The sequence below is a fragment of the Salmo trutta genome, chromosome 9 (assembly GCF_901001165.1).
Source record: "Salmo trutta chromosome 9, fSalTru1.1, whole genome shotgun sequence".
Lineage (NCBI taxonomy): Eukaryota > Metazoa > Chordata > Actinopteri > Salmoniformes > Salmonidae > Salmo > Salmo trutta.
Genome location: NC_042965.1, coordinates 39,798,893 through 39,813,892, shown reverse-complemented (window position 1 = coordinate 39,813,892; position 15,000 = coordinate 39,798,893). Strand labels below are relative to the sequence as shown.

Here is a 15,000-nt window from a genome sequence, read left to right as displayed (position 1 = left end):
TTCCGAAAACACACACACCCACCCACCCACCCACCCACCCACACACAGACACACACACACACACACACACACACACACACACACACACACACACACACACACTGTGTGAGGTCCTCACTGGCGATGATGAACAGGTCAGGCAGCTCGTTAGCAAGCTTGTCATTGGCTGCATCAGCTATAGGTCCAAACAGAACCACAGGACGTCTGAAACCAGCTATAGTACAGTATAGTAGAGAGAGAGAGAGAGAGAGAGAGAGAGAGAGAGAGAGAGAGAGAGTGGGGGGGAGAGAGACAGAACAAAGAACAACATGAAGAGTAATCTATCCAAAACGGAGATGTGTGGATAAATCACTTCTCCAATCTTTTTGGCCCTATAACAAAGAACAAACAGCAAAAGCATATCAATTACACATCTTAGAATCAACTATTAAAGACTACCAGAACCCACTGGATTCTCCAATTACAATGAATGAACTATAGGACAAAATACAAACCCTCCAACCCAAAAAGGCCTGTGGTGTTGATGGTATCCTGAAAAGATAAAATATACAGACCACCCATTCCAATTGGCTATACTCAAACTCTTTAACATCATTCTCAGCTCTGTCACCTTCCCCAATATTTGGAACCAAGGACAGATAACCCCAATCCACAAAAGTGGAGACAAATTTGACCCCAATAACTACCGTGGGATATGTGTCAACAGCAACCTTGGGAAAATCCTCTGCAATATCATTCATTGTCATTAACAGCAGACTTTAACATTTCCTCAGTGAAAACATTGTACTGAGCAAATGTCAAATTGGCTTTTTACCAAATTACCGTACGACAGACCACGTATTCACCCTGCACACCCTAATTGACAAACAAACCAAAACAAAGGCAAAATCTTCTCATGCTTTGTTGACTTAAAAAAAGCTTTAGACTCAATTTGAGTCTGCTATACAAATTGATGGAAAGTGGTGTTGTGCAAAAAACACATTTCTTTCCTCAAGGCCGTGGGGTGAGACAGGGATGCAGCTTAAGCCCCACCCTATTCAACATATATATCAACGAATTGGCGAGGGCACTAAAACAGTCTGCAGCACCCGGCCTCACCCTACTAGAACCTGAAGTCAAATGTCTACTGTTTGCTGATGATCTGGTGCTTCTGTCACCAGATCATCATCTATGCCATTAAAAGGAACATACAATTCAACATACCAATTAGGATCTGGCTAAAAATACTTGAGTCAGTTATGGAACCCATTGCCCTTTATGGTTGTGAGGTCTGGGGTCCGCTCACCAACCAAGAATTCACAAAATGGGACAAACACCAAATTGAGACTCTGCATGCAGAACTCTGCAAACATATCCTCAGTGTACAACGTAAAACACCAAATAATGCATGCAGAGCAGAATTAGGCCGATACCCACTCATTATCAAAATCCATTAAAGAGCGGTTAAATTCTACAACCACCTATAAGGAAGCAATTCCCAAACCTTCCATAGCAAAGCCATCACCTACAGAGACATGAACCTGGAGAAGAGTCCCCTAAGCAAGCTGGTCCTGGGGCTCTGTTCATAAACACAAACACACCCCACAGAGCCCCAGGACAGCAACACAATTAGACCCAACCAAATCATGAGAAAACAAAAGGATAATTACTTGTTACATTGAAAAGAATTAACAAAAAAACTGAGCAAACTAAAATGCAATTTGGCCCCAAACAGAGAGTACACAGTGGCAGAATACCTGACCACAGTGACTGACCCAAAATGAAGGAAAGCTTTGACTATGTACAGACTCAGTGAGCATAGCCTCTCAAGAGAAGACAGGCTATGTTCACACTGCCCACAAAATGAGGTGGAAACTGAGCTGCACTTCCTAACCTCCTGCCAAATGTATGACCATATTAGAGACACATATTTCCCTCAGATTACACAGACCCACAAAGAATTAGAAAACAAATCCAATTTTGATAAACTCCCATATCTACTGGGTGAAATACCACAGTGTGCAATCACAGCAGCAACCAGTGAAGAACAAACACCATTGTAAATACAGCCTATATTTATGTTTATTTACACAGCTCAAAAAAATAAAGGGAACACTTAAACAACACGATGTAACTCCAAGTCAATCACACTTCTGTGAAATCAAACTGTCCACTTAGGAAGCAACACTGATTGACAATAAATTTCACATGCTGTTGTGCAAATGGAATAGACAACAGGTGGAAATTATAGGCAATTAGCAAGACACCCCCAATAAAGGAGTGGTTCTGCAGGTGGTGACCACAGACCACTTCTCAGTTCCTATGCTTCCTGGCTGATGTTTTGGTCACTTTTGAATGCTGGCGGTGCTTTCACTCTAGTGGTAGCATGAGACAGAGTCTACAACCCACACAAGTGGCTCAGGTAGTGCAGCTCATCCAGGATGGCACATCAATGCGAGCTGTGGCAAGAAGGTTTGCTGTGTCTGTCAGCGTAGTGTCCAGAGCATGGAGGCGCTACCATGAGACAGGCCAGTACATCAGGAGACGTGGAGGAGGCCGTAGGAGGGCAACAACCCAGCAGCAGGACCGCTACCTCTGCCTTTTTGCAAGGAGGAGCAGGAGAAGCACTGCCAGAGCCCTGCAAAATGACCTCCAGCAGGCCACAAATGTGCATGTGTCTGCTCAAACGGTCAGAAACAGACTCCATGAGGGTGGTATGAGGGCCCGATGTCCACAGGTGGGGGTTGTGCTTACAGCCCAACACCGTGCAGGACATTTGGTATTTGCCAGAGAACACCAAGATTGGCAGATTCGCCACTGGCGCCCTGTGCTCTTCACAGATGAAAGCAGGTTCACACTGAGCACGTGACAGACGTGACAGAGTCTGGAGACGCCGTGGAGAACGTTCTGCTGCCTGCAACATCCTCCAGCATGACCGGTTTGGCGGTGGGTCAGTCATGGTGTGGGGTGGCATTTCTTTGGGGGGCCGCACAGCCCTCCATGTGCTCACCAGAGGTAGCCTGACTGCCATTAGGTACCGAGATGAGATCCTCAGACCCCTTGTGAGACCATATGCTGGTGCGGTTGGCCCTGGGTTCCTCCTAATGCAAGACAATGCTAGACCTCATGTGGCTGGAGTGTGTCAGCAGTTCCTGCAAGTGGAAGGCATTGATGCTATGGACTGGCCCGCCCGTTCCCCAGACCTGAATCCAATTGAGCACATCTGGGACATCATGTCTCGCTCCATCCACCAACGCCACGTTGCACCACAGACTGTCCAGGAGTTGGCGGATGCTTTAGTCCAGGTCTAGGAGGAGATCCCTCAGGAGACCATCCGCCACCTCATCAGGAGCATGCCCAGGTGTTGTAGGGAGGTCATACAGGCACGTGGAGGCCACACACACTACTGAGCCTCATTTTGACTTGTTTTAATGACATTACATCAAAGTTGGACCAGCCTGTAGTGTGGTTTTCCACTTTAATTTTGAGTGTGACTCCAAATCCAGACCTCCATGGGTTGATAAATTGGATTTCCATTGATTATTGGATTATTTTTGTGTGATTTTGTTGTCAGCACATTCAACTATGTAAAGAAAAAAGTATTTAATAAGATTATTTCTTTCATTCAGATCTAGGATGTGTTGTTTAAGTGTTCCCTTTATTTTTTTGAGCAGGATATTTTCCCTTTAACTATTTGCACATCATTACAACAATGTATATAGACATATGACATTTGAAACTTGTGAGTATAATATTTAAGGTTCATTTTCTATTGTTTATTTCACTTTTCTTTATCCAAACATATGTTTCCCATGCCAATAAAGCCTCTTGAATTGAATTGAATTGAATTGAGAGAGAGAGAGAGAGAGAGAGAGAGAGAGAGAGAGAGAGAGAGAGAGAGAGAGAGAGAGATGCTTTAGACAGTTCCTCCTTGTAGTAGTACAGTGGTTCATCCTTTAAAAGGTGCAGCGTACTGCAGCACAGCTTGCATGGTGCCGCAGAATTCTATAGCACGTTATTTAGGTGCCAACCACTGGTACCATTAATGTTAATTAGTGCTAGTTTGACCACCAAAGGGCATCTGTGCTGCAGTACGCTGCAAATAGGACGAACCACTGTACTACTACAAGGAGTGGCTGTACTAGAGAATTTAAAACCTTTTTTGTAAGAACATAGTATATGGGACTGATTTGAAGAAATGTTGCTTAATTAATTTGATTAATATTATGGTGTTTCTATTCCAAGAAAAACCCTCTGGGTTTCCGTTAGGATGGAATGGAAAATATGGCGCTGTACAACGTGACGGTCGGGAGTAGGCTACAGTACTGGACTATTTAGCTAAACAATCCCTGTGTTTTGTGGGCACGCGGGAGAACAGGGTTCAATTTCCTGACTGGGAGGGAGGAGTAGGCTGTCCTTGTAAATAAGAATTTGTTTTTAACTGACTTGTCTAATTAAATTAAGGTTACACTAAGAGAATAAAATTTTTACACCATAATTGTAGTCTAACCAATACCCAGATGGAGATTCAGTCAAGACCAGTCCCCATGCTTGTCTCAGAGCAGCGCGAAATGGTGCTAAAATAGTTGTAGGCTATTACTTCCAATCCTATTGCTCCTAACTCAATATGTTCTTTAAATAAATAAGACCTACACCACTTTTAACAGCACATTACTCAACACTAGTGAGACTCATTTCGCCTATGGTAGGCCTGCAGTATATCAGAAAATATGACGTGACTCTCCGCTAATAATTACATATAGAGGATTGAAGGATTAGAGGATTCTAAATTAAAACCAAAAGCTGGCTCATAAGTTTCCCCGTGGCGGCCGGCACGGTTATCTGTAGCAACGCATTTTGCATTGCGATGCGATGACTTAGACAGCTGTGCCACTGGGGAGGCCCCACCCACTGGGGAGGCCCCACCCACTGGGGAGGCCCCACCTACTGGGGAGGCCCCATCCACTGAGGAGCCCCCACCCACTGGGGAGGCCCCACCTACTGGGGAGGCCCCATCCACTGAGGAGCCCCCATCCACTGGGGAGGCCCCATCCACTGGGGAGGCCCCACCCACTGGGGAGGCCCCATCCACTGGGGAGGCCCCATCCACTGGGGAGGCCCCATCCACTGGGGAGGCCCCACCCACTGGGGAGGCCCCACCCACAAAGTATCAAAATACAGAGAGGTGTTGGTAAAGGTACATTGTCCTGCTAACAGCCCATAATGGGCTATTATAATACTGTACATGGTGTCCAGGTCAGGATAACCAAACATTTATTTATTAAAGACTATCAGAAAGAATGTTGGTACTTATTTATTTGAATCCAAAGCCATGAATGACTGAGTCACTCAGCTTTATGTAGGTGCCGGGGCTATATGACTGTGCCATCAACTTGATAATATATAACGATATTTTGGAGGTTATTTCGTTTTCAAAAAAACTAAAGTGAGCGATTGTAATCCGAATAAAGGCCATAACATTTATTTCTGTTTTTAGAGGGAGAGAAACGCTGGGCCAATTCTGCGCCGTCCTATGGGCCTCCCAATCACGGTCGGATGTGATACAGAATCATAATAATACTTTTTGTTGTATTATTTGTTTTGTCTTTTCTGGTGGATTAAACTGAAAATTCAACCAATCACGGCCGGTTGTGATACAGCCAACCTAACTAAGAAATACATTTGACGATAGAATCCTCCCCCTCCCCTCCTTCTAGGCAACTCTATTGTCCAGCTACCTGCTAATAGCCATAATGGCGCTGTACAACATGACTGTGTGTGTTTGAAAGAGTATTTTCCAGTAAGCAACAATTTGTTTACCTTTGTTCCAACATTTCTGTAATTCGGTGATATTTATTCCCATAGTAATCTGAAAGAGTATTTTTATCATTATTTTATTAACGAAAGCATAAAGATGCCATTATTAGTTACATTGTTTTAGTTTCAACGTGCAGACAGGCACTACGAACAGAACAGTAGGAAGGTTTCCCTAGTCAGTGCCATTATTAGTGTAATGCCCCTTAAAGTGTTGCCAGTGTGGCGGGGTGGGGGTCCACCCCCCCTCCCCTTCCCCATGGGCTAGTTCGGTCTTCTGTGCGTGGCTCTGAGGCCCATCCCGTGCCCCCTGCCCTCGTGCCTCCTCATGTGAAGGATTGTGGATACAGCTGGAGAACTGCAAGGCAAATCCCACTGTGCCCCACTCAGGAGCCATGACCAGTATGACCAATATATATAGTCCTGCTAATAACAGGGTTAATAATATATATATGTGAGAATATCCACGGGGCTTTTATATCATTCTAAATTAATAATAATAATAATCGCTTTGTTTAAAAAATAAAAATATTTTGGAGATGATTTGGTTTTCAAATAACGTAAAATGAGTGAGAAAAAGGCCATTCTTGAACATTGTTACTAATTTGTAAATAAAACCAGTTTGTTATTTAGTATTATTTCTGTTTTTAGAGGGAGAAAAACCAAAAGCCTACAGTCATCTCATGGGTTTCCCAGTCGAGGCCGGCACAGGTATCGAACCAGCATCTGTATCAACACAGCCTGCACTGTTACGCAGTGTCTTAGACCGTTGCGCCACTCAGGCACTGTACAACTTAACCCGTCGGGAATGGCCTACAGTACTACAGTAAGACCAAAATAATCCTAACAAGATAAAATAATAAAAACCTTAGTGTAACAACAGTTTTAGTAAGTAAGGATCCAGAAGCATAATCAGTGCTCTAACTCCCCCTTGTGCTGGTCTTGAGCAATGAAGTGGTGTTCAGGGTACCGTACTAAACCACAAATTACCTCTAAGTCCCTCAGCATAATCGCAAACTTTTAGTGGAGCAACCACTGTACAACCACAAAACAACATGCCTATTAGTGGGACTATCATGCACAACGTTAGGGGTATAAAAGTGTCTGATAGGTGAAACAATACAGTTGTAGACCAGGCCCATTAAAGCTGTGTCTCAGTCCAGTCTCAGTCCAGTCTCAGTCCAGTCTCAGTTCAGTCTCAGTTCAGTCTCAGTCCAGTCTCAGTCCAGTCTCAGTCCAGTCTCAGTTCAGTCTCAGTCCAGTCTCAGTCCAGTCTCAGTCCAGTCTCAGTTCAGTCTCAGTCCAGTCTCAGTCCAGTCTCAGTCCAGTCTCAGTCCAGTCTCAGTTCAGTCTCAGTCCAGTCTCCGTTCAGTCTCAGTCCAGTCTCAGTCCAGTCTCAGTCCAGTCTCAGTTCAGTCTCAGTCCAGTCTCAGTCCAGTCTCAGTCCAGTCTCAGTTCAGTCTCAGTCCAGTCTCAGTCCAGTCTCAGTTCAGTCTCAGTTCAGTCTCAGTTCAGTCTCCGTCCTGTCTCCGTCCTGTCTCCGTCCTGTCTCCGTCCTGTCTCAGTCCTGTCTCAGTCCAGACAGCCATAGAACACCCCAGTCTGCTTGACTGATGCACCATTGTTTTTGTTTTGTCTGCTTGACTGAAACAACAACAGAGGGAGAGCAACTGTTTTAATACATTCCTGCCCTTCGTTTCATAGATACACTCCTCCTCCTCTTCCTCCTGTTCTACCCTTCTGTCCAGTCATCTCCTTCTAATGTCACTTTCCATTCTTCTGTAACCTTGTCTTTCTCCTCTTTGGCGTTCCCTTCCTCTCTCTTTTCACCAACTTTCTCTCGCCATCTTCCTTTTCCCGCTTCCTGCATCCTCTCCAGAACGGCATAGCTCCTGTCTGACCCGTCGACATTCCCTCTCTGAGGACCACTCTCCTCTCACCCTCTCCCCCCTCATTCTCCCCTCAGCCTCTCACCTTGCCTCCCCCCATTCTCCCCCCCTCCCCTCCCCCTGACCCTCACCCTCCAACCTCCTCGTTCTCCCCTGTGGTGTGTATTTCCTGTGTTTAGCGTGACAACCATCTTTCTCTCGCTGCACCCCCCCCCCTTCCTGTGTGTGTGTTGTTTCCTGTCTGTTTCCCAATGCTGGCCTGCCTTTCTATCAGCCCTGCTCTCCTCAATGATGTACCTCTCCTCAACCCTCAACTTTCCCTACTCCTCTCTCGCTCTTCTCCCCTCCCTTCTCCTCCTTTTTCCTTCCTCTCTTCTCCCCTCTCTCCTCTCCCCTGTCCCCCCTCTCTTGTCCTATCTCCTCTCTTCACTCTCTTCTCCCCTCTCACCCCATCTTCTCCCCTCTCCTCTCCCCTCTCTTCTCCCCTCTCCTCTCTTCTCCCTCTCCTCTCCCCCTCTCTCCTCTCCCTTCCTTCTCCCTCTCTTTTCCCTCTCTTCTCCTTCACTTCTCTCCTCTCCTCCCTCTCACCCCCCCCTCCTCTCCTCTCTTCTCCCTCCCTTCTCGCTCTCCTCTTCTTTCCCTTCTCCTCTTTCCCACCTCCCCCCTCTCCTCTCCTCTCCTCCCCTCTCTTCTCTCCTCTCCTATCCTCTACCTTCTCCTCTCCCCTATCTTCTCTCTCCCCTCTCTTCTCCCCTCCCCTCTATCTTCTCCTCTCTTTTCACCTCTCCTCTCTTCTCTTCTCCCCAACTCTGTTATTTCTTGTGTCGTTTCCCTAGAATGTCAGACCCACCCTCTCGGAGCACGACTCTCTCGTACGCTGGGAAGCGTGTGGCGACGGGCGTAGCGCTGACGTCCTCTCTGCTCTTCCTCAGATCCTTTCTCTTGGCTGCCCTTTGACCCCTCAGACGCCAGAAATCAGCCCGGTCCGTCCCAGCGGCCTTATGGGAGTTCTGGACGCTCGCCATCTGGTCAGCCCTGGGAGAGAGGGAGGGAGAGAGAGAGAGAGAGACAGAGAAACACAGAGAAAGGGAGAGAGAGAGTGTATGATCATATTAGATCATATTAGATTACAGACCCACAAAGAACTTGAAAACAAATCCAATTTTGATACTCTCATATCTACTGGGTGAAATACCACGGTGTGCAATCACAGCAGCAAGATTTGTGACCTGATGCCACAAGAAAAGGTCAACCAGTGAAGAACAAACACCATTGTAGAAACAACCCATATTTATATTTATTTTTTTTCCCTTTTTTACTTTAATTATTTGCATCGTTACAACACTGTATATATACATAATATGACATTTGTAATGTCTTTATTCTTTTGGAACTTCTGTGAGTGTAATATGTACTGTTTACTTGTTATTGTTTATTTCACTTTTGTTTATCCGTTTCACTTGCTTTGGCAATGTAAACATATATTTCCCATGCCAATAAAGCCCCTTGAATTGAATTGAGAGAAAGAGAGAGAGAGAGCATGAAAGAGACAGGGAGAGAGTTTGAGACATTTGGTGAGACGGGGCAGAACAGAAGAGAGCAGAAAGTCATTAGAGATGAGGAGTGGTCAGGAGAAAAAAATTGGGAGGGAAGAGGGGGATGAGGAAACAGGATGGTGAGAGGGAGAGAAGGAGGGAAGAGGATGATGAGGAGACAGGAAGATGAGAGGGAGAGAAGGAGGGAAGAGAGGAATGAGGAGACAGGAAGAGAGGGAGAGAAGGAGGGAAGAGGGTGATGAGGAGACAGGATGGTGAGAGGGAGAGAAGAAGGGAAAAGAGGAATGAGGAGACAGGATGGTGAGAGGGAGAGAAGGAGGGAAGAGGGTGATGAGGAGACAGGATGGTGAGAGGGAGAGAAGGAGGGAAGAGAGGAATGAGGAGACAGGATGGTGAGAGGGTGAGAAGGAGGGAAAAGAGGAATGAGGAGACAGGATGGTGAGAGGGTGAGAAGGAGGGAATGAGGAGACAGGATGGTGAGAGGGAGAGAAGGAGGGAAGAGAGGAATGAGGAGACAGGATGGTGAGAGGGTGAGAAGGAGGGAATGAGGAGACAGGAAGATGAGAGGGAGAGAAGGAGGGAAGAGAGGAATGAGGAGACAGGATGGTGAGAGGGAGAGAAGGAGGGAAGAGGGTGATGAGGAGACAGGATGGTGAGAGGGAGAGAAGGAGGGAAGAGAGGAATGAGGAGACAGGATGGTGAGAGGGTGAGAAGGAGGGAAAAGAGGAATGAGGAGACAGGATGGTGAGAGGGTGAGAAGGAGGGAATGAGGAGACAGGATGGTGAGAGGGAGAGAAGGAGGGAAGAGAGGAATGAGGAGACAGGATGGTGAGAGGGTGAGAAGGAGGGAATGAGGAGACAGGAAGATGAGAGGGAGAGAAGGAGGGAAGAGAGGAATGAGGAGACAGGATGGTGAGAGGGTGAGAAGGAGGGAAGAGAGGAATGAGGAGACAGGATGGTGAGAGGGTGAGAAGGAGGGAATGAGGAGACAGGATGGTGAGAGGGAGAGAAGGAGGGAAGAGAGGAATGAGGAGACAGGATGGTGAGAGGGAGAGAAGGAGGGAAGAGGATGATGAGGAAACAGGATGGTGAGAGGGAGAGAAGGAGGGAATGAGGAGACAGGATGGTGAGAGGGAGAGAAGGAGGGAAGAGAGGAATGAGGAGACAGGATGGTGAGAGGGTGAGAAGGAGGGAATGAGGAGACAGGATGGTGAGAGGGAGAGAAGGAGGGAAGAGAGGAATGAGGAGACAGGATGGTGAGAGGGAGAGAAGGAGGGAAGAGGATGATGAGGAAACAGGATGGTGAGAGGGAGAGAAGGAGGGAAGAGAGGAATGAGGAGACAGGAAGATGAGAGGGAGAGAAGGAGGGAAGAGAGGAATGAGGAGACAGGAAGATGAGAGGGAGAGAAGGAGGGAAGAGAGGAATGAGGAGACAGGAAGATGAGAGGGAGAGAAGGAGGGAAAAGAGGAATGAGGAGACAGGATGGTGAGAGGGTGAGAAGGAGGGAAGAGAGGAATGAGGAGACAGGATGGTGAGAGGGAGAGAAGGAGGGAAGAGAGGAATGAGGAGACAGGATGGTGAGAGGGAGAGAAGGAGGGAAGAGAGGAATGAGGAGACAGGATGGTGAGAGGGAGAGAAGGAGGGAAGAGGGGAATGAGGAGACAGGAAGATGAGAGGGAGAGAAGGAGGGAAGAGAGGAATGAGGAGACAGGATGGTGAGAGGGAGAGAAGGAGGGAAGAGAGGAATGAGGAGACAGGAAGATGAGAGGGAGAGAAGGAGGGAAGAGGATGATGAGGAGACAGGATGGTGAGAGGGAGAGAAGGAGGGAAGAGGATGATGAGGAGAGAGGATGATGAGAGGGAGAGAAGGAGGGAAGAGGGGGATGAGGAGACAGGATGATAAGAGGGGAAGGGCAGTATGCTAGAGCGATAAGAGTGTGGGAGATGGTGTGGGAGATGAAGACAGATGAACCAAGACAGGTGTGTTTACAATACAAAATAGATGTTTCAGTTTGTGTGTGTGTGTGTGTGTGTAGGGATGAAAGTTGAGAGACAGTGTGTGATCGAGGAGTCTGTAAGAGAGAGAGAAGAGTGTCACGGATCCCTCCAGAACTTTCATTGTGCACACCTGTCCCCTATTCCCACTGATTGTATTTGTATATATGTGCCCTTTGTTCTCCATGGTGGTGTTGATTATTGTTACTATGTCCGTTGGCGTGTGTGAGTACCTGTGCTGTGTGTTTTGGGCTTTGTGGATTACACAGATGATTACAGGTCTCATCCCGTGTGATAATCATTGTGCACTAGTGTTATTTATTCGAGGTAATCCTCGCTCTTTTGTTAGGGTTACTACCCTATGTTTTGTTACAGTGTTTGCTTGGTCTTCATCCCCGTGCCTTTACACGGCACGCTGTAATTGAGGTACAATTTTAAAAAACGATTACGCATTCCTGCGTGTGTCTCCCGAATCTCTTCATACCAACGTGACAGAGAGAGATGGTACTGATGTGACTGAACACTCCCCTAACAGGAGGGAATCGGCCAGGGAATCATATCTGTCTTCGAAAAGTTACTATAGCAGGGCCAAATCCTACCTTCAGAAACGATCATTTAGCTTCCTCTCAGTTTATCTCACCTGCTCTAGTTAGGGGTGATTACCTGCTCATTATGGATGATGCCTTAGGGGTGATTACCTGCTCATTATGGATGATGCCTTAGGGGTGATTACCTGTTCATTATGGATGATTCCTTAGGGGTGATTACCTGTTCATTATGGATGATTCCTTAGGGGTGATTGCCTGTTCATTATGGATGATGCCTTAGGGGTGATTACCTGCTCATTATGGATGATGCCTTAGGGGTGATTACCTGCTCATTATGGATGATGCCTTAGGGGTGATTACCTGTTCATTATGGATGATGCCTTAGGGGTGATTACCTGTTCATTATGGATGATGCCTTAGGGGTGATTACCTGCTCATTATGGATGATGCCTTAGGGGTGATTACCTGTTCATTATGGATGATGCCTTAGGGGTGATTACCTGTTCATTATGGATGATGCCTTAGGGGTGATTACCTGCTCATTATGGATGATGCCTTAGGGGTGATTACCTGTTCATTATGGATGATTCCTTAGGGGTGATTACCTGTTCATTATGGATGATGTCTTAGGGGTGATTACCTGTTCATTATGGATGATTCCTCAGGGATGATTACCTGTTCATTATGGATGGTGCCTTAGGGGTGATTACCTGTTCATTATGGATGGTGCCTTAGGGGTGATTACCTGCTCATTATGGATGATGCCTTAGGGGTGATTACCTGCTCTTGTTGGGGATGATTCCTTAGGGGTGATTATCTGTTCATTATGGATGGTGCCTTAGGGGTGATTACCTGCTCTTGTTGGGGATGATTCCTTAGGGGTGATTACCTGTTCATTATGGATGATTCCTTAGGGGTGATTACCTGTTCATTATGGATGATGCCTTAGGGGTGATTACCTGTTCATTATGGATGATGCCTTAGGGGTGATTACCTGTTCATTATGGATGATGCCTTAGGGGTGATTACCTGTTCATTATGGATGATGCCTTAGGGGTGATTACCTGTTCATTATGGATGGTGCCTTAGGGGTGATTACCTGCTCTTGTTGGGGATGATGCCTTAGGGGTGATTACCTGTTCATTATGGATGGTGCCTTAGGGGTGATTACCTGCTCTTGTTGGGGATGATGCCTTAGGGGTGATTACCTGTTCATTATGGATGATGCCTTAGGGGTGATTACCTGTTCATTATGGATGATTCCTTAGGGGTGATTACCTGTTCATTATGGATGATTCCTTAGGGGTGATTACCTGTTCATTATGGATGATGCCTTAGGGGTGATTACCTGTTCATTATGGATGATGCCTTAGGGGTGATTACCTGTTCATTATGGATGATGCCTTAGGGGTGATTACCTGTTCATTATGGATGATGCCTTAGGGATGATTACCTGTTCATTATGGATGATGCCTTAGGGGTGATTACCTGTTCATTATGGATGATGTCTTAGGGGTGATTACCTGTTCATTATGGATGATGCCTTAGGGGTGATTACCTGTTCATTATGGATGATGCCTTAGGGGTGATTACCTGTTCATTATGGATGATTCCTTAGGGGTGATTACCTGTTCATTATGGATGATGCCTTAGGGGTGATTACCTGTTCATTATGGATGATGCCTTAGGGGTGATTACCTGTTCATTATGGATGATGCCTTAGGGGTGATTACCTGCTCTTGTTGGGGATGATGCCTTAGGGGTGATTACCTGTTCATTATGGATGATTCCTTAGGGGTGATTACCTGTTCATTATGGATGATGCCTTAGGGATGATTACCTGTTCATTATGGATGGTGCCTTAGGGGTGATTACCTGTTCATTATGGATGATGCCTTACCTGTTCATTAAGGATGGTGCCTTAGGGGTGATTACCTGCTCTTGTTGGGGATGATGCCTTAGGGGTGATTACCTGTTCATTATGGATGATGCCTTAGGGGTGATTACCTGTTCATTATGGATGATTCCTTAGGGGTGATTACCTGTTCATTATGGATGATGCCTTAGGGGTGATTACCTGCTCATTATGGATGATGCCTTAGGGGTGATTACCTGTTCATTATGGATGATTCCTTAGGGGTGATTACCTGTTCATTATGGATGATGTCTTAGGGGTGATTACCTGTTCATTATGGATGATGCCTTAGGGGTGATTACCTGTTCATTATGGATGATGCCTTAGGGGTGATTACCTGTTCATTATGGATGATGCCTTAGGGGTGATTACCTGTTCATTATGGATGATTCCTTAGGGGTGATTACCTGTTCATTATGGATGATTCCTTAGGGGTGATTACCTGTTCATTATGGAGGATGCCTTAGGGGTGATTACCTATTCATTATGGATGATGCCTTAGGGGTGATTACCTGTTCATTATGGATGATGCCTTAGGGGTGAATACCTGTTCATTATGGATGATGCCTTAGGGGTGATTACCTGCTCTTGTTGGGGATGATGCCCTTCTCTAGCAGCTGTTTGTCCTTGCCGGTGCGGATGGCCAGCCAGTTGCCCAGCTTGCCGTCGTAGAGGGTATCCACCACCTTAAAGATCTCCCCTCTGGAGAAAGCCAGGCTCTGGGGAGTCTCCCGCTCATACTCAAAATGAGTCCTGATAAAGAACGAGTCCCCACGACCAGACACCAGGATGTCATTGTAGACTGGAGAAAGGGAGGGGAGGAGAGAGAGAGGGAGGGAGAAAGAGAGAGGGGGAGGGAGGGAGGAGGTAAGGGAGAGAGGGCGAGGAAAAGAGAAAGAGAGAGAGAGAGAGATCAGGCTTCACTGCCTGCTCATACTACTAACTGTAGACCAGTGGCAGAGGAGGCTGCTGAGGGGAGAAGGGCTTGTAATATTGTCTGGAATGGTGTCCATGGAATGGATGTGTTTGATATACTACTCCATTTATTCCATTCTAACCGTTACTATGAGCCCGTCCTCCGATCTAAAGTACCACCAGCCACCACTGATCAGTGTTCACCAACCACTGGTGGTTGAAAGATACAGCTTGTAGATGTTCTATAGCCCAGGACTAATTAACTAGCTTTCAACCACCAGGCTTAATGAACGTCAACAGGAAGAAATGGCTCTTTACTACCCATGTTCTATGTCCCCATTCAGTCCCATGCTCTACAGATCACACTGGTAGACCTGTACCCCCGAGG

General features: G+C 46.5%; 1 protein-coding gene across 1 annotated transcript in view; it reads right to left on the bottom strand.

Moving 5' to 3' along the window:
- The window catches only part of LOC115200536 (tight junction protein ZO-2), a gene marked incomplete in the record, with an annotated part of 222,922 nt that overhangs the window by 12,928 nt on the left and 194,994 nt on the right, over nt 1-15,000 (bottom strand). The window contains 3 exon segments of the mRNA XM_029763667.1: nt 119-214; nt 8,533-8,717; nt 14,280-14,499. Coding sequence (XP_029619527.1) covers nt 119-214; nt 8,533-8,717; nt 14,280-14,499 — 501 coding nt within the window.